The 23,662-nt window shown below is 39.3% G+C and overlaps 2 protein-coding genes and 1 non-coding gene across 4 annotated transcripts in view; 1 reads left to right on the top strand and 2 right to left on the bottom strand.

Annotated features, from left to right (window-relative positions):
• Positions 1–2,183: 2,183 nt before the first annotated feature.
• On the bottom strand, positions 2,184–12,863 carry depdc1 (DEP domain containing 1). Of its 2 annotated transcripts, XM_042484180.2 has the most exons (12): positions 12,638–12,863; positions 11,008–11,273; positions 10,730–10,880; positions 10,420–10,538; positions 10,092–10,222; positions 9,845–9,892; positions 8,512–8,649; positions 7,132–8,094; positions 5,387–5,559; positions 5,084–5,260; positions 4,539–4,745; positions 2,184–3,795 (listed from the first exon to the last, which is right to left on the bottom strand). In XM_042484180.2, exons 1-12 carry the CDS (start codon positions 12,683–12,685, stop codon positions 3,658–3,660), a joined length of 2,559 nt encoding a protein of 852 aa, XP_042340114.2. In that variant the 5' UTR covers positions 12,686–12,863; the 3' UTR covers positions 2,184–3,657. The 2 variants fall into 2 exon arrangements, with proteins under 2 accessions (XP_042340114.2, XP_042340115.2); XM_042484181.2 differs by lacking the exon at positions 7,132–8,094 and having other exon boundaries at positions 12,638–12,853.
• A 3,165-nt stretch (positions 12,864–16,028) lies between these two features.
• trnah-gug (transfer RNA histidin (anticodon GUG)) lies at positions 16,029–16,100 on the bottom strand. The gene has a single exon. It is a non-coding gene; the product is annotated as a tRNA-His (tRNA).
• Positions 16,101–16,702: 602 nt separating this feature from the next.
• aspm (assembly factor for spindle microtubules) overlaps positions 16,703–23,662 on the top strand; it is a 32,652-nt gene continuing 25,692 nt past the window's right edge. Inside the window, exons 1-4 of the mRNA XM_042514046.2 lie at positions 16,703–17,169; positions 17,851–17,994; positions 20,753–22,310; positions 23,472–23,561. Coding sequence (XP_042369980.2) covers positions 16,894–17,169; positions 17,851–17,994; positions 20,753–22,310; positions 23,472–23,561 — 2,068 coding nt within the window. The 5' untranslated portion in view covers positions 16,703–16,893. The remainder of the gene's footprint in view (positions 17,170–17,850; positions 17,995–20,752; positions 22,311–23,471; positions 23,562–23,662) is intronic.

Raw genomic sequence — 23,662 nt, 5'->3', positions numbered from 1 at the left:
GGAGAAAGGGAAAGAGCAACAGAGTTTTCTCTGGAGGGAGAGCCAATGATTAACCACGACTATTTCTTTGGTCCTCTGTCATAATGATAAATGCAAGCTGAATAGACGGTGAATCAGATTGAATTCTTGCATTAATGAGGGTTAAAAGGAGCAGTAATCTGTCATCTAGTGTTTGAGCACTGCTGCTGAGAGCTAGCTACCAAACTGATGCCTGCCTGCAAATAAATGAACCAGACAAGTGAACAAACTGATATAACTATTGGATTGATTGCGATTAACCTTTGCACACACATTCATAGTCTCCAGAGGATGACCATCCCTTTAGCAATCTCCTGACTTTTCATTTAGCACCATCATAATGTTGATATTTGTGGATTTGAGTTAAATGTCCAATTAAATATTTGGTGGGTTAAAACTGAGCGCAGACATTCACCGTTCCCTCTGGATGAACTATTCTAACTTTTAGGATTCTCATCCAGTCCCGTCATGAGGTTAGATCAGTGTCAGCGGGCCCAATAAATATCATGGAAACCAGCCTACTTATGATGTTAACCCTTTGAAACCTGGATTGTCGTCAGTTTTCTTGTGCTGCGTTCAGACACCTTTCACAAGCATTTAAACATTTAAAACTATAGGTTTCACTTGTTTCATCACCATACGATATTACATCGATACTTTGGACAACAATACGATATTTACCGATATTACAAAGTCTACCATGATTCGTTTTAATTCAGGAGCATGCGATCACTATGCGCCAATATTATCTGCTCATTTAACACAGTGGGTTACAGGAGGAGCTGCCACCCCTTTTTATGGTCAGAAAATATAAAAAAACAACTTATACATAATTTGCAATAATTAAAACTGGTTCATTCTGTTTAAAAACGCTCTCTGGAAAAACCTTTTTCATTTTAATTCAAACTATGATGTTTTTTTCCTAAAACTTCAGGGCTGTCTGACTTGAAGACAAACTTCTTCCAACAACCTCAAAATGTGGATTAACAACAAACAAACAGACACTAAGTATAAAACTCAATAATAACTATTAAGGGTCATAGACAAAACAACTGTCTTTTGTAGGTCAGATTTCCCCGACGTATATGTAATGTTGTATATACGCATTAGCATATACAACATGCTAATGTTGTATATGTAATGTTGTATATACGCATTAGCATATACAACATGCTAATGTTGTATATGTAATGTTGTATATACGCATTAGCATATACAACATGCTAATGTTGTATATGTAATGTTGTATATACGCATTAGCATATACAACATGCTAATGCTGTGGAAATTAGCTAAGCGGCTAGCAGACCTTTCCTGGACTTAACCAGCTTACTACTATTTATGCTTTGACTTACTCACCGCTGGTTTAAGTCCCTGCATCTCTTGACAGAACAGCATCGATGACTTTCAGTCTACATGCACGTTTGCAGTCACTGTTGCTGAAACAGAGCAGCTAACCTTAGCAATAAGTCAGTGAGCTTTGTTTACATATGAGGTGTGCTGTCTGTTTACTTCCAGTTTCTCCTAAAACAAAACAGTTTGACTCTGATGATTTATTCCAGAGTAAGTAACAGTAATATATCTTCATCATCTTTCTCTCAAGTGCTCTCCAACATCTGCTGGACGCTGTGTGACCTGACACAGACTTTTAAAATAAGGACGCTCCTGAAAGAGGAGGATATGGATCCATGTTGACACATTGCATCGATGTTACCTGATTGTTGCTCATTTAATCGATATATCCATGCAGATCGATGGATTGTTACACCCCTATTTAAAACGTGAGCAATTTGGTGTGATTTATCTATTTTTTCAAAAACACAGGAGTAAAGGCAATTATTGTCTTGGAATGAAATATACCACAAATGGGGGAAACCAGAGTAAAAGTTGACATGAAAATGACCTGAAGATTAGCAATAGAAATTATCCAATGACTAAGGAAACTATCAAGAAAACTATATTTCTAATAATTACATATTTAAAATTTAAAATAAAAATATTTTAATTGAGCAATTTCAAAGGGTAATTTTAATGATTTTGTTCTTTTACTGTATTGTTTTCTTTATCTTTGCTAATTTCTATTAACTTACCAGTATTGTACAGTATTTATGACACATTACACACATTTCACACACACAACTGCAAATAGAAGCAGGATGATGCCATTTAAATAGACCAGCTAAAGACATTTATTTCCCAGGACTTTGCATAGTAAACAATTCAGAGGAAGAGTACAACCGTGTAAGTGTAAAATATAACACTCCTCTGCAAAAGCCAAAAACACTGCTGCTGAGTGCATATATAAATGTACACAGACACCATTTGGTATGAGGTATAGACAAACATATCAGGGTAGAACTAATACTTCATATAAGATAAATTAAGAAGAGGACAGCTTGAAATTTTGAGTCAAACACAATACCTCAGACACTTGACATAACATGGGTTCTGTATTGCACTGAAATTTATACCTGTTAGCATCCATCAGTGAAATGAGTGGATGCCATCTGACACCACAAGGGTATAGCCAATAGCCAATTTATTGCTTTTTGATGATCAGTGCTGTAGTTGTTGAGGTTATTTTGATGACAATTGCAACAGTTTACCCAAAATATGACACGTGTCTGATGAAATCTTCTTTAGGGAGTCTAATATGCATTAAATATGTATAAATTAACAATTCTGATGATTGCAATAATCTTACTGACCTTTTACAATGCCTAAATGTTGTGCAACACATTTCTCTATCAAACTAAGTAGGGATGGGTTCAAGATGAGTCACAAAAACACAAGGAATAATAAAAGTGTGAAGGGCTGGTTTCCTGTGGAAAAAACAGATCCTGAAAATCAGAAATTCCAGGAAGTGAAACCCAAAAATGTTACAGTAGCAAAACACACAAATGAAAGCAATAAGACAAAGAAAAGCAAGAGTCAAAAGGACATGGATGAAATTTTTGAGAAAAGGGCTCAATGTCAAAAGACTACAAATTACTTCAAATAAAATTTGAGATTATATGATATAAAATGTTTAGTAAAGTCTATAAAAACAGCCAACACCACAAGAAATACCTCAAGGAAAGACAATATTTACACTTCTCCCAATGTCATCATTTATAAATTAAGAATTCTATAATCTAATCGTTCCCATTTGGACCAGTGATCTTAGACTTGCATGTCTTTCTCCCAAAATGCAATCTTAAGTTGGTTTTCATACGCGCAGTTGAATGTCAGTACCAGGTAGCAAAAGAAAAAACAAGTGGCAGGAAAAAAAACTGATTCTACTCAAAGACAATTTAATTTTAAAAAAAAACCCTGCTTCATGAAAACATGATTGAACACAGTGATTAACTGCTCTTAGAAGAAACTGTCTACTTCCCTTCAGTCAGCTGTCAACACACTCACACACACACACACGACACGAATACACACATTTATCACTGAATTCTACCAGTCTGCATTAACTCTCACATCACTACACAAATGACACACAACAATAATAACAGTCTTTTCAATGTAACAAGAAAGCGTTGATGGCTGCATAGAGAAGTGAATTTTCCCACATCTCTCAGTATCAGTGCAGTAATAGTGCAGCGAAAAATGACTGTGGCTTCAAAAATGGTGACGGCCTGTATGGTTAGCTTAGTTCCTGATGCTGAAAGCTTTGGTCTTCTTGATGTTGAGGAGGGGGGGTTTAATCTTTGGTTTGGCATCGGCCTTTTTGTCACCGACTGCGGAGGGGAACCGACGACTGTAGATGTCTGGATATTGCTTCTGAAACTAAAGCAAAGACAATAAAACTCACGATTCGGTGACAGGCTTTCAGTGGGTCCGCATTACATACATTTTGTCCTCCAACAATACGTCCTCAGCTCTGGAGTAAAGGTTTGGAAAAGTTACCAGTATAGATTGCTTTTTGAACACTTTAACCCTCTATGGTACCATGTTGCCTCTGGGTAACATACCCATTTTTTGCTGTTTTACACTTATGCAACACATCCAACTATGTTGAAATACTTTAAAAAGAAAAGGAAATCAGTAGCACTTTATATATCTTGAAAAAAATGAATTCACAATAAAAGATGAAAGAATTTTTAATCATTTAATGTGCTTAATTAGAAAATTAATTGAAAATTGCTAAAATGCAAATGCCTTGAAACATGGTTCCTTTATGGAATCCAAACATGACAGTTTTTGTGTTGTTTTTCTGTGTTATGTATTTAGGTTTAAAGCATAACAGTCTGTTTCCTTTTTATCTCCTTTAACCTGGATAAGTTTAATACTTTTTTATATTTTTCCATATAGTATTGTGTATGATAGTTACAGTCTTACCATCATGGTAGTCTTGTTTAAGGTAACATCATCAAAAGTGTACAATTTTTTTTTTGAAAGCATCTTTAAATAACGTTCATTTTATCTATTTTATGATAAATATATACAAACTTTTTTTTTTAATTTAGCAACCGACATTATAATGTGTACCATAGAGGATTAATGGTGCTTTTTATTGTTGTTTCTTTTACCTGTTTCAGTTTCTTGCATCTGTCCTTCTCACGTATGTTTTGGTCAGTCAGCAGCATCTCCAGCAACTCCTCCATGGCCTTCTGGGAAGATTCTGCCTTTTGCTGTTCAAACTCAGCGCCGCTGATCTGGCGGCAGAATGCGTATATGGGCAATGGAATGCAAACTGGATCGTCACCATTGACATTGGCAAAACCATCCATCGGGACCTGGGGTCAAGAGAGTGAAAGAAATGTATGACTTACTATATACTCAGAAAAGATGAAGCCTAAATCCCATTGTGCTCAGTTGTTTTCAATTGGCCATTTGCTGCCGTTTTCCATATTATTTCTAAATTACATGATCTGCTATACTTTTTACATATGTACACACTGTATACATCCACAATATTTTACACCTCGGGTTGATTAAAAACATTTAAAAATCACTTAAACTAAAAAAAATGCATTAACATATTCTATATAATGTGTTTGCGTAGTGTGACATTGCATGAGTTAATGGTGTATGTGGTTTCTAATAGTCATACTGGAATAGTTTTTGGGTGTACCTGTACAGTGCGCAGATATTGTATATGGTCATTGATGGCACTGTGCAGGTACTCTGGGACAGCGAGGATGCTTTGTTGATGGTCCATTAGAAATGACACCAATCTGGTAGCCAACAGCTCATCCAAATCACACTCCACAGCGCTGCCCAGGACGCAGCCTGAAAACGTGTGAACCATCTGAAACAAGAACCACAAAAAACACTCACAAAAACATAATTTGATTTAAAAAAAAAATGAAAACATATTTCAACACAATTAGATGATTATGTCACTGATTCGCATAATTCCACTTTTGTGCCTCACCAGTGTTCTGGTGCCGATGGCGGGGTGGAGGCGTGGCATGTCCACGTTCTGGCTGATGCGTGACATCATCCTCATGAGGAGTTGCAGCTTCCTGCGGGAGGTGGGTGGGAGGAGGAGGGTGCAAAGCTGCAGGGCCTCAATGGCCACACGCTCACAGTGAGACTGGAGAAGGCCTATATAAATATATAAGCATGGTTGCACAGTGATGATGATGGAGACGGGTGAAGTCTGAAGTGTGATCAGTACAGAAGCAAACAGCAGCGGAGTCACTCGGCGTGGACACATTCATCCATCGCTGCTAAATCACATAAACTGGATCAGACGAATGGATTTATGTTTGATGGATGAATGGATGGATGGCATGATTAATCAACTACAGCTGCAGCGCAAAATGAGTCGGGTGAGATTTATAAACAGAACATTTTACGTGTTGTATGCTATTAAAAAGCATAAGCACAACTGTTCCAGATCCAGGACTGTATAATGTGCATCATGTTCCTGCACTGGTATCTCCTGGAACTACTGAACATCTCAGTCACAGATCCACTGATAAAATGTGTTACTGGAAAAATGTTGATGTAACAAGCTCACCAAGAGCAAAACAGCAGGACAAATATATGGATTTGGCTTGTTTGCCAAACTCTAGTCAACTGAAGAATCAACACAAATTAAGCCCATAAGACCCGAGAATTTTCATGTATATTTCTGTAAACACTGTCTTATTGTTCTTTTCTTGCATATGTATCACTAAAGGTACAAAATTACGACACTGCCTTCTTCTATATTGACAATTAACTGCTCAAAGTTTTATTATGCAAGGTTAAAGAAAAAAATCCTGAATGCTCCACTATTTTATTTTATTTTATTTTTACAGATTTACATGATTCTCTTGGGTCAATTTTTTTGGTCAGAAAAGACAGAATTCAGGATTGATCTGGAAAAATCACATCCCTGCTTCTGAGCTTACATCAGTTCTGTTCTGTGGTCAAGCACTCAGTGCTGCTACTGGTGGCTAGAAGTCACTATGCAGAAATACTAATAATTAAAATAGTAATCATATTTATACATCTTCTGATCAACAGTGTGCCGACAGTAGTACTACAGTTAGTGAGCGACGAACAGATCCTGCATCTTCATCAATTTACACAGATTGAGTCGATTTTAAAAGAAGTAGACCAGATTAGAGCATGTTTTTGTTTTTGCTACATAACAGCCACCCGACATATTTTCCCCCAATTCGTGGGTCGCTAAAAAGATTTTTACCGCATCCATAGTTTGCATTTTCAAAATTCTTTCTGCAACTTTATAAGAGGACCTGTCACTGAAATGCCCAGGAGATATTGCAGGAATGCAATACTTCTGGCACACTGCATAACTCAAAAGCAGCAGAAAATATCACATAACATGCAAAAAGCAAGAAACAATGCACTGCAAACCTTAATCTAATCTAAATGTAACTAGCTGCACATAAGCTCTATGTGTCTTGAACCAGTGCTTTCTTACATTACTTTGTTCTGTCGATATGTTCACGGGAACCTTTGAAACAATAACTAACACAGACCCCCCCAAAAAGTGAAATTGCTTCCTGCCCCTCTTAAACTCACATCTCGACTTCACATTTTGAGTTCGACAGAAGTTAAAACTTTGCATACCAGCGGTGGTTAGATGTTAGATGGAGTTAGTTTGACTGGATATCAACACTAGACAAGCAGACACGCAGACAGGTAGAGGTGAGAGGGTCTTACTGTGCTCAGGTTTGGGTTGGGGGGGCTGGGAGGTGCTGGTGGGCGCACAGAGAGGCGGTTTGAGCAGTGAAACAGGTCGGGATGGCTTCGACACATCCAGAGAGCTGATGCAGCGGCGGACAACAGCGTGTGCAGAAAGCGTCCGAACATTAGAGGTACTGGAGGCGGGTCTAGGCCCACTGGGTCCTGTGTTAGACCCTTGTACTTTGGCCAAAGCAGATGAGGAGAAAGGAAGATAGGAGGGATGGTAGGACAAGTAGGGAGGACGTGAAGCAAAGGAGGAGTGGTCTGCAGGAGTGTTCACGTTAAGGCAGCTGGTTGCTCGGCTCTGCCACTTCATCTCTTTGACATCTTCCTCCTTTGTTTCTATGACAATGTCCAGACAGCTGCCTACGCTGCGTGGCCGCCAGGAGCGTGGCCTTTGTGTGACTGACTGTCCTGCTACCGACAGTCTATTTCTGGTTGTAACTCCTAAAGCATTTTCACAAGTTGTCGGGGTTGATTTGGATACGGATGTAAAGTCTGTATGGCTGTCGGGAGTGATGATGGCAGAGCTGTCACTCTGGCTCCTGTTGCTATGGGCGCAGGATGCCAGGCTGTCATTGGACAGGAACAGCTGTTGCCGGGTGAGAGGAGCAGAGTCATCCAGGATGGTTTCAAGTGAGCAACTCCTGGTTCGAGGCTTCATTGAACCAGCTGTGCTCAGACTTATGCAGCTGCCTCCTAACTGAACATCACCAACGCCTCCTGTCAACGCTGCCAACCGTGACTGAAGCTTCCCGCCCAGCACCTCGCTCATTGGCGACTCTGTCTCATCACACGTCCCCTGTCTGAGCAGCGACAGGAGGAGACATTCTGTAGAGCGGAACGACGTCTTTGCAGGAGGGCCTGCTGCCGGGAGGTCGAGCTTCTTGCGCTTCCCACGCTGGTGTGTCGTGGGTGCTGTAACGTACCCGCAAAACACTGATGCAGAGAGAAGAGAGAGCCAAGCGGAGCAGGCAGAGTGTCAGTGCAAGCAGACAGCGAAGGGGAGGGAGAGGGTTTAGTTAGATCAAACTTTTACTGAACAAACACAACCGTCAGCTGGTCAGAGACAACACATAACAGGCACAGAGAGTACAGCTGCTCATATCGCTGTTAGGACTCCACAAACACAAGAGACAACAACCAAAACCTGTTAGCAGTCAAAAGGCACAGTTAGACACAACCACATAGTGGAAACGGCATGTCAGCACGACTGAACATCAAGATCTTGCAGACAATCCTGTCAGTTTAAGCATCAAGTCTTCCCTGTGATACAACATTAAGTCTCTTAAAATCATTTTAAGTGTAGTTTTATGATCAGAGAGCAGCCTGATGACATCAGTCCACAGTACCTACCCAGGACGTTGATAAACAGTTCATACAGTTCGTATGTGAGTACTGGCTGAGGAAGACTGTAGAAGTAATCAGACACCGTTTTGAAGACGTCCCTCTCAAAGCCGGGATAGGACGGCTGAGTGCTGTCGTACTTCGGCCCTAGAAGCAAACAGCAAGTTACTGCAGCAGCTACTATGAGTGGAGGATATCTGAAGGCTGAGACTTCTCAAATTACATCCATAATTCCAACAAGAACTTGTGTATGACTTAATTTTCTAACTTTACAAAGAATTCTAAACAGTTAATTAAAAAGTCAGAGGATCAGGGTTCCCACACTTTTTTGCAAATTAATTTTCAAAATGTTTCCATAACATTTCCATTGTATTTTACTCCATTTTCGTGACTTCATATGTGTATGCAGATCATTGGATGTGGTTATGGATTGGTTGAGCTTCAGTTAAAGTTATCTTGCATAAACAGTGATGCTCGCCGTGCTGGTAGAAGTGTTAAGATGATCTAGTTTTGCTACAGCATTCATTCTCATTACTCATTACTGAGTAGCTGCACACACCAGTGTGCATCATGTGATACTACTGACATTTCAACAGTCATGCAGTGAAGCACTGTGTTTAAAATGAGTAATGTAAGGACAGACAGTATTTTACATTTCCAGTCCTGGAACACTGTTTTGTTTTTCTTATTTCATAACTTTTCCAGGAGTTTCAAGACCTGGAACCCTGAAGGGATAATTTTACAGAATGTGGATTAGGGCACTGTCTGATCAGCTTCGATATTATCAAGTATCGTTCCGATACGCAAAGGCTGAATCTCATTTGTGTCAGTGAGCCAATAGGCACGCAGCATGACTGTATCAAGCTCTAATAATGCTGGTGATTGGCTGTCTATTGTTGCATGTTGTAAAAGGTATGCAAGAAAAAGAATATATACATATATGTATGTATGTCAGACTCTGTGTGTGTGTGTGTGTGCTGTATCGTTCAGAAACCTGAAAAATTTTACACCCAGCCGTAATGCTTAATTCCTGAGAATATGCAGTGCATAATGTAATTCTGTAATATATATATATATATATATTACAGAATTACATATTATATATATATATATATATATATATATATATAATAGAATTACATATATATATATATATATATATATATATATATATATATATATATATATATATATATATATATATATATATCACAAAAATATAAATGAAAAAATAAATTTGAAATCTGCATTAATCAAAAATAAATACCTTAAGTAATTTTCAATTCTCAATTCCTAGCAATGCTCATGCACAGAGATATCAAAGCAGCTCGTTGCTACTCACAGTTGGCCAGGCTCTTCATGGCAGACAAAACCCAGTGTGGGAGGTCGTCTAGAAAGATGATTGACAGGTTAAGATGATTGGATCACTTATGTCACATTGTCAGGGCTCATATTTTGGTGGGCTACAGATTCAGAGTGAGTAGTATACTGAAAATGGTAAAGAGATTCTTAACATATGAGTATTGCTATAGACTATAATGATTTTAATGCTTTCTTGGGACATTTTTTTTGTTGATATATAAACCTACTGGTCTTGTCGTCCAGTGTGACCACTCCATGCTTGTTGACTTTGGTCATGTTATGGATGATGTTCTGTGGGTTTATATAGCGTCGGTCTAAAACTTCATCAAGAGATGCAACGCCCAGAATCCTCTGCAGGCTGAAACACAACACACGAAGTTTAGTTGCAGAAAAAAATCTCCCCCATTTAGTGCTTTCTGGACTTCAATCTTTGCTTTAGTTTCAGAAATCAGATTATTTTTCTCAACTTATTCTGCAGGTTGTTCATGTTAAAGGAAATGTTGCTTTGTGACAAACTCGCAATTTGTATGTATTTAAAAAATGAAGGATTAATACTGGGTCAGGGTGATGTCTTTCCAGATCTCCTGTTCGTCCTCCACTGTCAGCTCCCGTCTCTGCACCTGCTGCTCCCCTATTGGCTGATTCTCTGCTTGCAAAGCAGGATCCACATTTTCCTGGAAAGCATAAAGAAACCATGAACCACCATGACATAATCACCATCACTTTTTTTACATTTAGACTCTACTTCAAACCTGAGACTGTACACTGACCCTCTGTCTCCAGAATATGATTGATATTGGTATAGATTATTTTTTGAGACTGAGTTATAACATAGGTACAATAATCCATGTCCAGTCCAGCTCACCTGTGTCCCCTCCTCGTGCTGCTGCTTCTTGACACCTCTAAACCTGAAGAAACCTTCCTTGTCCCTGAATGAAGGCCTTTTCTTTACAGAGCCAGTGGCCGATGCTGGAGCGGGACAGGGGATGGGCTTCAGAGGGGAAGTGGAAGGAAATCTGAGGGAAAGAAAAAAACATGTTAACTACATAATTTTGTGTATGGCAGCACAATCGACATATGTTTTTACCGATATTCTAGTGTATTATTATAATTACAAAACAAGTTCCTCCAAACGCTTCCTACCTGTACAGCACGCTGTTGTCTTCCAGATCCTCCGTGCCCCAGCGACCCTTCACGTCTTCGATCACATGGTTCTTCAGAAACTTCTTCAGCAGCTGCACCGTCTGCTGTCTGGTGACATCAGGGCCAAAGTTGCTGTTGTTACGAAGCAGCTGGTGCATCCAGTCCACAGCGGCAGAGGCGGTGAAGCAGGAGGCGTAGTGCCGGAAGTTCTGACGGTGTTTCCTGATGGGCATACCCGCCCGAAACAAACGAGTCACCTCATTCCACTGAGAGAGTAAAGAAAGAGAGTTTACCAAATTGTGTCATGTACAGCTGAAACTCTGTAACTGTGCAACTAAATCTGAATGTTCAGACTGTGTCTTGAGGGATGCAAGGTCAGCCTGGAGAAAGAGGTATGAATTGGTGCAGTTTGGTTAGGGTTAGTTTACAAACCTTTTTGTCATGGAAACAACATAATTAGGATAATATACGTCGACAAAATTCTCCACAGTCAAGACAAACAACACAGAGAACCAAGTGGTGCTGAAATAATTAATTGATTAAAGGTCATAAAGGGTAAAAACTCCAGCAGCACTTGTTGTGTGAGGAACACATTTATTGTGCAACAGTGTTCGGGGTCATCCAGCAGGGCAACAGGTCAAAGACCATAAATGTAAAGTTTGTCTTTGCACTACAAGTGTTGCTGACCTGCTGGAATTTTCACCATTTAAGACTATTTCCCACATCCTTGCACCTTATAAGTACATGAAGTTGAATATCTTTGAGATGTGAATTTTTAGTAAATAAAAAAAACGCACAAAAAACAAGTTAGCTGAGGACATCGCCTTGTTTTCTAATCTGGAAATTCTGAGACATTTTTCACTTTCTTCTGTCATTTTACAGACTTAAAGATAGAAGCTGTAATTTAAAATGATTTTTAGTTGCCTTACTGTTCATTACCCAACTGTCTGATTTCAGCTGGGTGAAGTTGTGTCAAAGTAAGTCAATATAATTTTTTAAAGCTTATACAAAAAAAAGGGGGCGATTAATTCACAGACAGGACAGCTGCACTAGGATAGGTTAGTTTTTGTTGATACAATTACTAGATTTAACTACTAGCAGATAAAAGAATAAGTAAATTGGTAAATGAATAAGTGTTAACATCAATTTTGATGAAGATTTATATTTACAATTGAAGTAATTATCGTATGGAAAAAAGTTCAATCTTCTCATTTATATTACTTTCAGAACTTAATCTTCTAAAATAGCAGTTTAACTGACATTTTATAGACACAAGATTATGAATCAGTTCAGATTATAATTTGTACATTACATTATGATCATTAAAATAACAGTTTGGTTAAACCATAAATTCGGGGAACGGGACGTATTGGAGAGATAGACAGTTTAACGTTAACGTTAGGTGGATTAACGTTAGTTAACGTTAGTAGGAAGAGCTGATGAAAGACGATATTTAATCAATGATGTAAACACTCTTGCATTATTGAACAAAGAGTTACGTCGATTTAAAATGCTAACAGCCAACGTTACAGGACTGCAGCTGAAATTTTCGCATGCATTTACGTTAGCAGTTAACGTTAGCCAGCTTTAGCTAATGATCGCATCAACCAGCGTTAACGTATTAACTTACCAGTTTTGTGGCCCGGTACGGTCCAGGAGTGATAACACGAGAACTCATATTTATCACGAAAGACAGAGAGTTTTGACTTCATCCGATATGACAAGTGGTAAACATATCAGTTGCTCAGGGCAGGATTTAACCGATGTTTTGCTATGAGCCTGTGAATGGCAGTACTGACGATCGCAGCTCTGCCTGGCTGCTTTCCGTCTGTTCAAAATTACGAGCCGTGCTCTTCTGGCACGGGATTGGACGGCGCGAGGGTCACGTGATCAGCCTCGAAGTGAAGAAGGGTGGAGGAGCAACACAAAAATGCGGCCGTGAAGGCAGCACAGTTTCACTTTAACCCTTAGGGCTCACCCTAATATTACTCGTACTCGAAATCAAGCTTTTAAGAACATATAATCTTTAATATTATGTTCTACTTTCAGAGTTATTTTTTAAGCAACATTAGTCCTAATCCCAAATGTCATACATTCATTAATTTCCAGAATTTTAATTCTTTAAATGCCAGGTTTTTCCACTTTTTTCCTGTTTTTTTTTTTGTTTTTAGACATAAATCTAAGGCATTATGCTTTTTATTTATATATTTAGTATTTTGACTAGTTTTGTTCTTGTTATGTGCAAACATGCTGAATCACAATACATAAACCTTTAACCTTGATGATGCCATTATGTTTTTAGATGGAAAAAAAAGAATTTGTTTTCAATATTCTTCAAGCAAAGTTTTTTTGTTTGTTTGTTTTGATTATCACATATTACATTATCATTGATTTTCAGGTGGAAAAATAGCAGAAATCACAAATTCCAAGGCAAAAGCCCAGAATGACAATGCATGTTTTTATACTTTGATAGCTGTGGAAGTTTGAATGGGTTTCAAATAAGCTTTTTTTGCATTTAACAGTATGAATGTAACAATTCTGTTTACACACTATTTTAGACTGATTGTGAGAGCTGAGCTGTGAATTCCAAGACTAAACAAAAATGCACAATATTGCAAAATGCATGCCATATGCATGAACACAGCCAACTTTTCTTAAAAGAAGAAGAATAAGAATGAAAAGCACCTAAAATGCCCCAAACATTCCCTAAGGGTTAAGTACGTCTAATTTAAGGTTTCAAGATACAAGTATTTGATTGCTGAGACCACCACCCTACCCACCAAACTTTTCGGCACACTCTTTGCTGTTCCCGAGTTTTCCTCAAGGAACGCTCAAAACGCTGCAGTGTCAGCAATGTAAAAGTACGGACAGTCAGCTCCATTGTATTCCCTTACATTTACACACCAATGGAATTTACATTAGCATGTCTTTAATGGCTTTTTGTGGGGATCAAACTGATCAGTTAGCGGCAGAATGACATGATGGTAGGGGGTCAGACAAAAAAGACATGAGGACAGTGGAGGTTAGAGACAAAAGGGATAGATACTGGGAGGATGGGGTTGGCTCAAGCCATTGCTATAGACATGCAAATGCCTGCAAACAGTACACTAACACCACAAATCCAGCTTTCTGTTTTAAATTCCCTCCAAATATGTTTTAGGACAGATAAAAAAAAAACTCTGTTTGATATGTTTTTCCCACAAAAATGGACACATGCCTTAATATAATAAACATTGTTAATATTTCATCAACAATTTTCTTCTTGCTGTCAAGTCTAGAGACTGTGTATATGCAAATATTATTGATTTCAAAACTTTAAGTGCTGCGTGCAATACTTCATTTAGAAGTGGAGCTTGCATGTTTCCACATCACACTTGAGTGAGCTGCATATTGGACCAGGATTGTGAAAAAGTGTCTCAAAGTCATGCTTGTGCTGACACATCTTAAATCCAGATTTACGGTGCAGAGAGAGCAGAGAAAATTTCCCTCCTCAGCAGACAAATGTGCAAACAGGCTCATATAGTATCAAACTCTGCACATTCATCCATCTGCACAGTGAAGCACAAACATCCGAGCAAAGAGCAGCAATAAGCAAAAGATATTTTTTAAGGAGGAGAACTTAAAATCTGGGGCAGATAAACCTTTTTAGAATAAGATTTACTCGAATTCACAATCAGCTGAGCTGCTGTGGTAGTTTAGTGATCACCAATACTCAAGGAAAATCAGAATAATCACAAAATGATTTTAAACGGACATAATATGAGCAGTATGTGTAATTAGGGAGAGACGTGAATAACACACAACTTAGTAGTATGACGTATGATGAATATTAATAGGTTTCCTGCACTGCAAAGCCTAATAAGAATAAGTCAAATAAGTATGATAAACTACATCACAAGTAAATGCACCACAAGTGGCCCCGTCCTCGGGGCCACTAGTGTATACACAAGTGTATAAAAGTGTACACACTCATGCCTTCGCAGTGCAGGCACCCTAAGAAGTGCCTGCACTGATGAATAGACGAATAGTAATAGGTTTCAATAATTTGATTCCTAAACAGATACATGTCTGTGAACGATTTATCAAGTTTTTAGAGCCCAGCCCAACTGTATTAAACGTATGAGGAGTGCCTTTCCCAAATTTCCGTCCTGTGATGGTTGAACAGCTCATACTGGTCAAAAAACTATACAAACAAAAAAGGAATAATTGAAATTGAAAAGATTGCAATCTAATTTTAACTCCTTAGATTAACAGTTTCAATCTACACATTTCTTGGGGAAAAAGAAATAATTACTAAATTAATTAATTACTAAAATATAGAATTGGCTGTCTTCCAAGTCACCTAATTCATTGTGGTTACCTTAGGCTACATAGCCTATAAGTTTATACAGGCTATTAATTGTTTTATTTGCAAAAAAAAGTTAACAATAACAACTATAGAGCTTAAAAAACATTTAATAATTTGATTTTTTTTAAATATATTTTTTTAACATGGCCCATTAATACACTTTAGAAGTCTTAATCTCTTAGTTGGCCTAAACATTACCTGAAACAGAGACCTTGTGTGGTAGTGTAAAACATGTTTTAAAACATTTAATCACATATCAGTTAATTTTAGTCCAAATTGCAGGCCAGAGGTAACTCAAAGCATAGTGAATACTGGCTACAGGTTAAGCCATGTTAATTAAAGTATTCAAATAGGTAAAGCATGTCTTGGTTTTGTTTAATTGTTGTTGATTAATAAAATAGGAAGTGGCCTAAACAGTATTGGTCAGACTATACCAGGGGGAGTAGAAACACTTTTAACTCCTGTGCTGGTCACCAACACTCATACATCTAATACCAGTATCAATTGTTAAGCCAGAAAATCTTCTATATTTTTCTCTACATTTTTTGTCTTTTCCATTAAGTTGGGTGTGTGTTTTTTTTTCTTCACAACCATCCAAGATTCTTAAGTTTGGTTATTGATCAATTGTCCTATCTTTTCCTTTATCGCGAGGAAACCTGTCTCCCCAAAATACTGCCGTGACCCGGATTCGAACCGGGGTTGCTGCGGCCACAACGCAGAGTACTAACCACTATACGATCACGGCGAGCTGTCCTGACAGGTGATGGTGACGATGATTTTACGCAATACCTTGAATTCTCTACATGTGAACATATTGTGTACGTCAATCTCTGCGATTAAATCGAGATCCAGGTTTCACTACAGCGAAAATGCATGATCACATCACGTTATTATTATATCATTTGTGTCAACATTTTCAGTTAAACCCGAGTGAGAGAAAGAGTGCACATGAGAGCAAAGATCGAATGAATAACAGAACCCTCACTCAATAGTAAAATTCAAGCTCACAATCTGGGAGAGGACATGTAAAATTTTGATTATTTCTAACCAGTATTGTTTCGAAAGATGCTTTGTGGCAATCAATAAAAAAACAATATGTGGGGAATTAGTATTTGGTGTATTTATTTTGTGTCGACAAAATATATCAGAGTGACACATCTGCCGTTTTTTGCCTCCCTGACTATGGGCGCGGCTTACGGCAGTTTAAATACGTGACCGATAACTGATTGGTCGTTACTCTGTATTCATATGGTGTTGATACAGTCTCTTCACTCATTGGTCATCACGCAGCCATCCCTCGTTTACCATTGGCTGACTCAACACCACGACCAAATTTCAAACTAGATCTTCATTCGGTTTGTTGATGAAGGCAGCGTGTTTTAACGTTTGCTAGTAAGCTAGTGTCGGAACAAACTAGTACTAGAAAACGAGAAAGCAGTCGACATTACTTGCAGCGCACTCGCTAGACGTTTTGAGGAAATCTAACGTCGTAACATGTAGCTAGCTGTTAGCTTTTTCTATTTTCTTAAAGATTTGAAATGGCTGAAACGTTGCCTCCGACACGGAGAGGCTTTTTAGACTTCAGTCCAGTAAAGAGAGAGGACGCTAACAAGGAGAACGATGTTCCGGTTTTGGTTTTGACCCTGTTTTCAAAGGCTCCTTTTGTGACCTTTGGAACAGTGAAGCTGGGAACCTCCAGGTCAGTTGTTTTGCGTATAGAGAACCCTAATGAGGACGCAGAAGCGGAGGTCACCGTCGACAAGATCCCCTCAAGTAAAGGCTTTTCTGTGAACCACAACACGTTCACCATTCAGGTATGTTCCCAGCTAACGTTAGCTAACAGCTTTTCTCAAATGTGTTTGGGAGCTTTATTGTGCAAAAAAAAAAATATGAACATAAGATACTGTAAACATTCCGTCTTCCTGATGTCCTTATTTAATTTCGGGCGTCTATCAAGAAACCCATAAACCTTTGAAACCTGAGCAAATTGGTTTGATTTCTTTAAGAAACATGGGGAGAAGGCCATGAGCAACCTATCAAGACATTGCCTAAAAATACGTTTAAAAAAAATGTAAAAAGTTGAGGTAAGATTACCTGAAAGTAAGCAAAAAACAAATAAACAAAACATTAATTGAATAATAAAAAATGAAAAAAGAAACGCAAAAAACCCAGAAATGAACAAGAAAAAACTTCTCTTTTTCTGTAACATAATTTTAAATATATATTTATGAAAAATATAAATATAGTTTGCATGACATATTTCTTTTGTAACAATACCTCCTCCCTAAAAAACACATTTCAAGGCCATGTTTTGCCACCTTTCACTTATTTCATGCAATTCATGGGATATTTCTCACCTGGTTGCTCATTGCTTTTTTTCCTATGTGTTTGAAAAAAGTAAAAAAAAGTGCGTAGGATAAACTGGCTAATAACTCAAGAATTTTCCATTTGCAAGTATACCGATTCACATCTCGCCTCTTGTTTTGTGTCTGCAGCCTGAGAACGCATTCACGTTGACAGTAACTTGGACTCCAACAGAAGAAGGCGGAATCAGAGAGCTCATCATCTTTAATGCCAATGGCGTCCTCAAGCACCAGGCTGTGCTCCTGGGGAGAGCAGAAGCACCGAAAAAGAAAAAGGTACATTACCTCAGCTCAACTCTGAGGCTGTCAAAGCTGAACTTGCACTGGAATGGATAAAGACTTGTATTACAGTTTTTGTCCTACTTTTTGCTCCTACAATTTTGCAACACCTTGAGTTGTCATGTTGAAAAAGAGTAAAAAAAAAAGAAAAAAAAACCCCGAAAAAAACCCCCATCTTTTCTTTTACTGAAACACTTTCATTTTCATTAGTCATTTATACATGTCTTTGGCCTCTTGATCCATGCTTGCAAAAAGCAACACAAAGCTGCATTTTGTCTGATTGATTGATGTCTTTATTTTATGTCATGCACACAATCGTGCCCCACCCTCATGGATTTACAAGACACCACTACAATATGATCAGTCCAAAATAAGATAAGATAAAATAGACCTTTATTAATCCTGAAGGAAATTCTTGTGCCAGATTACTCAAAAAATACAGTAGCAAAGAGTACAACAACAAAGCATCAAATAAATGAAAATAAAGTGCAAAGTGTCTAATAATAATGTTTTAATGTTTAAAAGTAATATTGCACATGGAATTTAAAATTGTACGTAAACATAAGCAAAGTAATATTGCACGTGGTAAAATACTTAAATTTTCCTTCCTGCAGAAGGGGGAGGAGGTGTACAGTTTGATGACCACAGGTAGAAAAGACCTGTGGCGTTCTGTGGTGCTCCTCAGTGGTCTCAGTCTATGACTAAAGGTGCTTTGATAGGAATTCAACGTTGCATGCAGGGAGTGAGGGATGTTGTCAATTATACCAAGCAGTTTCCTCAGCGTCCTCCTCTCTGATACCTCCAATAAAGACTCCAGTTCCACCCCTACGCACAGAAGCAGCTTTCCTGAGGAGCTTATTGAGTCTGTTAACGTCAGCGGCCTTCAGCCTGCTGCCCCAGCACACTACAGTGTAGAAGATGATGCTGGCCACCACCGAGTGATAGAACATCTGCAGCATGGTTCTGCAGACATTGAAAAATCTGAATCTCCTGGAGAAAATGCAGATGGCTCTGACCTTTCATGTACACAGCATCTGTGTTTTCAGTCCAGTTTATTGTCTATATGGACCCCCAGAAACTTGTACTTGTCCACAATGTCCACCTCTGATTCATTGATGGTGACCGTGTTCAGACGGGTCCTTTGTTTCCTACAGTCCACCATCAACTCCTTCGTCTTTGTGACGTTGAGTTGCAGGTGGTTTAGTCCACACCACTCCACAAACCTGTCCACCACTCCTCTGTACTCAGCCTCCTGACCCCTGCTGATGCAGCCCACAATGGCAGAGTCATCTGAAAACTTCTGCAGGTGGCAGGACTGTGAGTAGAATCTGAAGTCTGAGATGTAGAGTGTTAACAGGAAGGAAGACACAACTGTCTCTTGTGGTGCGTCTGACACAATGTTCTGTAGCCTCACGCACTGTGGGCGGTCTGTGAGGTAGTTGTAAATCAAGGCCACTACAGGAGCATCCACCTGCATGTCCAGTAGCTTATTGCTGAGCAGGACAGGTTGTATGGGGTTAAAGGCGATGGAAAAGAAAAAAAAAAAAAAAGACCCACAGTGTTGCCTGCCTGCTCCAGCTGAGTATCAGCCCTGAAAGATGATGGCGTCTTCCACTCCAGTACGGGGCTGGTATGCAAACTGCAGGGGGTCCAATGATGGCTCGATGACTGTACGGAGGTGCCTTGGGACGGAAGGAGGTGGTCAGTGTTGGGGGAGAGGGATTGGCAGAGAGGTCTGAGGTGAATACATAGGGGGGAGGGAGTCATGACAGGAGCTGGGGGGAGGGTGGGCATCATCAAACCTGTTAAAGAACAAGTTGAACTCATTGGCCTGATGTAGGTCTCCTTCCATCCCCTGGTTGGTCTTCTTACCATGGCCAGTGATAGTTCTCATACCACTCCACACCTCCCTCATGTTGTTCTGTTGAAGTTTGCGCTCAAGCTTCCTCCCGTAACACTCCTTACCCTCTTCGATCTTCTCCCTCAGTTCAATCTGCACCTGCTTCATCTCCTCCTTGTCTCCACTCCTGAATGCAGCCTTCTTCCTCTTCAGTGTAGCCTTGATATCTTAAGAAATACTAGTTATCTTACATGTATGTACATTTCCCAGGCCCAACAAAGACATATTGCCACAAAAAAGGCTACTCTTCTAAAACGTAAGTCAAATTTTTCATAGTCATCCAACCAAAAGAAATCAACATAAATAAAGGTAATTTTACTTTAGAGTAATGGATGGATAATGACTGATTGCTGGTTGAAAAGTTGTGCAAGGCTGTTTCACATTGCTGCTTTAGAGATTTATTATTATGCAAGTCATTTTCAAATGTAAATAAGTGTTTTCTTTTTGTGTAACACAAATAATCCAATGGAGTTTTGGGTCTTTCTATGAGACCTGTGTGAACTGTTTTGAAAGAGACCATGTAAAATGTGTGAAACCAATGAAATAGTATTAACACATTTGCAAGAAAAGATTTTTGCTGTGCTCAGAAGGTGATGATGAAGATCAAGTGGATCCCAGTTACATTTATTATGCTTTGGCAACAGAAAAACTGCAATTATGGTAGAAATCAGTTAGTTAATCAATGAGTTGATCAACAGAAAGTTAGATGGCAACTAGTTTGTTGCTGTTTTTTCTTGCCTAATCGTTCTAAATGTTTGTTTTTTTTTCTAACAGTCTAAGCAAACTTTAACAACTGCATTTAGTACTGTATTTTTGATGTGACATTTACCTTATTTGTTTGATTTTGTGTTTCAGAAGAGCTTATGGGACACTATCAAAAACAAAAAGGAGGGTGAAAAAGTAGCAGCACCCAGAAGAAAGAAAACAGAACAGCCACTGAAGATGGCAGCCAATAAAACCTTTCAAGTATCCCGACAGCCACAGTACAGACGGGAAAAGCCACGCAGCCCGCTTGCCTCCCTCAATGAGGGCAAAACTATCAGAGAGAGGTCCCTGTCCAAGCGTAGTCCCATTGACGACTACTCTCAAAAACCAGAGGAGCAGAAGGCCTTGAATCCTACCCAGAGGCAGCGGTCTCTGGGCTTGTTGAACCAGGAGAATATCCAAAATGTTCAGAGGAACTCTCCTCTTGTCCTACTCGTCCCAGCCGGAAAGTTGATGGACTCTGGCAACGTGTCTGCCAGCCCAGATGCCTCGGTGGGCAAACCTGAAAACAGAGATCTTAGCAAAATGCTCAACAGGACGCTGTCACCAATCGGGACACCAGAGATGTTTAAGAAGCTCATGCCACGTATTCAGTCAGATAGCCCACCTTCTGTTACTGACAAGTCTGACGTTAATGCTGACAGTGTGTTAACTGGAACCCCAGCTCTCTCTTTGAAGGATGCTCTAGCCCTTATTGACTCCGATCTGAGCCACTTAAACATCAGTCCTCGGGAGAGTAGCTCCAGCTGTGGCTTTTCAGATTCACTGGAATCAAAGAGTGGGAATCATGGCAGTGGACCTGAAGGAAATGTCCTCAAAGCTTTGCCTGATAGCCCACAAGCTTCCGAGTCCAATGAGCCAAGACTGACTTTCTTTGTCAGCAAAAAGGTTGTTGAGAGTGACGTTGTTGTGACAGAGGTCGACGATGCTTCAGAAAGGGTCAAAAAGGCCTCTTTTACCTCTGCCACAGTAACCAAGGGCAAAGCACCTGTGGAGGTAAACCTTTCGAGTGGACGGAAAATAAAGAAGTCAAGAAGGAGGCTGTTAGAGAAAACACTTGAGCTGTCTGATGGCAGCAGTCATTGTGAGTCTGGACCAGGCACTCCAACCCTCCCCATTATAGACTCAGACACAGATACCAGGGGATGGCAGAATTCTGACTCTGCCAGCTCCCTGTGCGATGACCGACATTCAGCCCAAGAGTTCACCTCCTCCTGCGTGACTCCACAGCTCAACAGCTCATCTACACCAATCACCTTCCCCATTATCTCCCCTCCATCTATGCCCCCTGCCCGCTTCTCTTTCCCAGCCACTTCCCCACCTCACATGGCCTCAGCTTCCGTCGCTTTTACTGTCACCTCTCCGTCGCCCCTGGGTTCATCTTCTCCTCTTCACCACAACCTCACTCACATTTCTCCAACAGCTTTGGCACCTCCGTCAGTTGAGGAAGACTTATTTCCCATCCACATGGCAGTGAAGAGCAAGAAGAGGAAGAGTGAGGAGTATTTGAAAAGTGATGCGAAGATTGAGGACGTTGGGAAAAATGAGCGCGTTAAAAGGAGTAGGGTGGTACCTGGCAAACCCGGGCCTCCGAAATCAATCCAGGAGAGAAGAAGCGTGTCACAGAGACAACAGCCGAGAGCAACAGGTGAGCAGATGTGAAGTATATTCATGTTGGATGTTACATTATGTGATTAGCTGAAAGACACACTCGGATGCCAGTTAATTAGACGTACACCTGCTAAAACAAATGCAGTGTTGTTGAAAATGTTTTTTAACTATGCTAAAATTCTAATTTTGGAGTATGGTGTTTGTGATGCTGTTGAACTGTATTGCATTATACAAAGAGGTGTTTTTGTTGTGTCACTTACCCTTATTGAAATACATGGGGTCGATAAAATAAACACTTGTCAGTATAAAATGATACAATTCAGGCTATGTGTACCCAATTAACCTACAACTGAGTGTGTAAAACTTGAATGGTGTACTGCACATACCATAGTGCATCATGCATGCTTCTCCATTCTACGCAGATTTATCATTTATGTTTTTTAGATGTCCTGCTATGCAGTAATACAGAACTAAAGCCAGACAAATGAGAGAAACAATCACAAAACAGAAATAACGGCAGCAGCCCATCCCAGTATGAATAAATGCTGTTTGAAGAGTGTTTGCGGTAAAAAGAGAATTTTTTGTGATTTCTGTATTTTTTTTTTTGTTTTTTACCAATTTAGCATCACAATATAAAGGTCTTTTAGGAGTTAAGGCCATAATTAAATGAGATAATCATGGCATTTTTAAATATTTCTCAACTGTTGGTTGTATGTAGTTTCATCCTAGATTGAGTCAAATTTTCACACCAGGCTTTGCAGATGGGCATTAATAGAGATCACTGAAAATTCTTTAATATCTATTTCCGAAAGTATTTCAAAACTTATGGCTGGGCAATTTATTAATATCAGCATATGAGAATAGATATCTTCTTAGATTTGGAGTGTCATGAGTGTTGTCTTTTCCTTGTTTTAAAGGCTGCATTAAATTTAAAATAATTTGATTTTTTTGACTGTTGTAGCTGCTCTATTATTTGACTTCACCCACTTAGTCATTATATCCACATTAATGATAATTAATGAAAAAAGCACCAATAGTAAACCCCATGATATTGTCAGGATATCAGTTTTTAGGGGGTTGTTTAAATATATTGTGACATAAAATTTAGTCCAAATAATCCAGCCCTATCGCAACTTCTGTGTTAAATGTCTGCCATTTTTCTGGACTCTGTGGATTCACTGTGATGCTTTTTCTTTAGGCTCGGCCCGATCAACATCATCTCTAAAGACTACGAGGTCTGTTGTTCCTGCACAGGCAAAGACATCGAGCTCCGGGCTCAACTCACGAGGTATAAAATGATGTATAAATGCCTTAGGAAGACATGTAAGAGACCTAACTGCTGTTCTTAGTGTAGATCTGTCTGGTAGTCTTACTAAAATAAATATGTGG

The sequence above is a fragment of the Plectropomus leopardus genome, chromosome 5 (genome assembly GCF_026936395.1).
Source record: "Plectropomus leopardus strain MGB_pleo_1.0 chromosome 5, ASM2693639v1, whole genome shotgun sequence".
In the NCBI taxonomy this organism is placed as follows: domain Eukaryota; kingdom Metazoa; phylum Chordata; class Actinopteri; order Perciformes; family Serranidae; genus Plectropomus; species Plectropomus leopardus.
The sequence above is the reverse complement of the archived record's forward strand: the minus strand, read 5'-3'. Positions and strand labels throughout refer to the sequence as shown.

Excerpts from the sequence above, each read along its gene's own strand:
- depdc1 (XM_042484180.2), bottom strand. The coding sequence starts at position 12,685 with ATGAGTTCTCGTGTTATCACTCCTGGACCGTACCGGGCCACAAAACTG. Across the intron at positions 9,893-10,091 it reads CACACTGGACGACAAGACCA|ACGACCTCCCACACTGGGTT; the intron begins GTAGGTTTATAT and ends TCATCTTTCTAG. Across the intron at positions 3,796-4,538 it reads GATGCAAGAAACTGAAACAG|TTTCAGAAGCAATATCCAGA; the intron begins GTAAAAGAAACA and ends TCTTTGCTTTAG.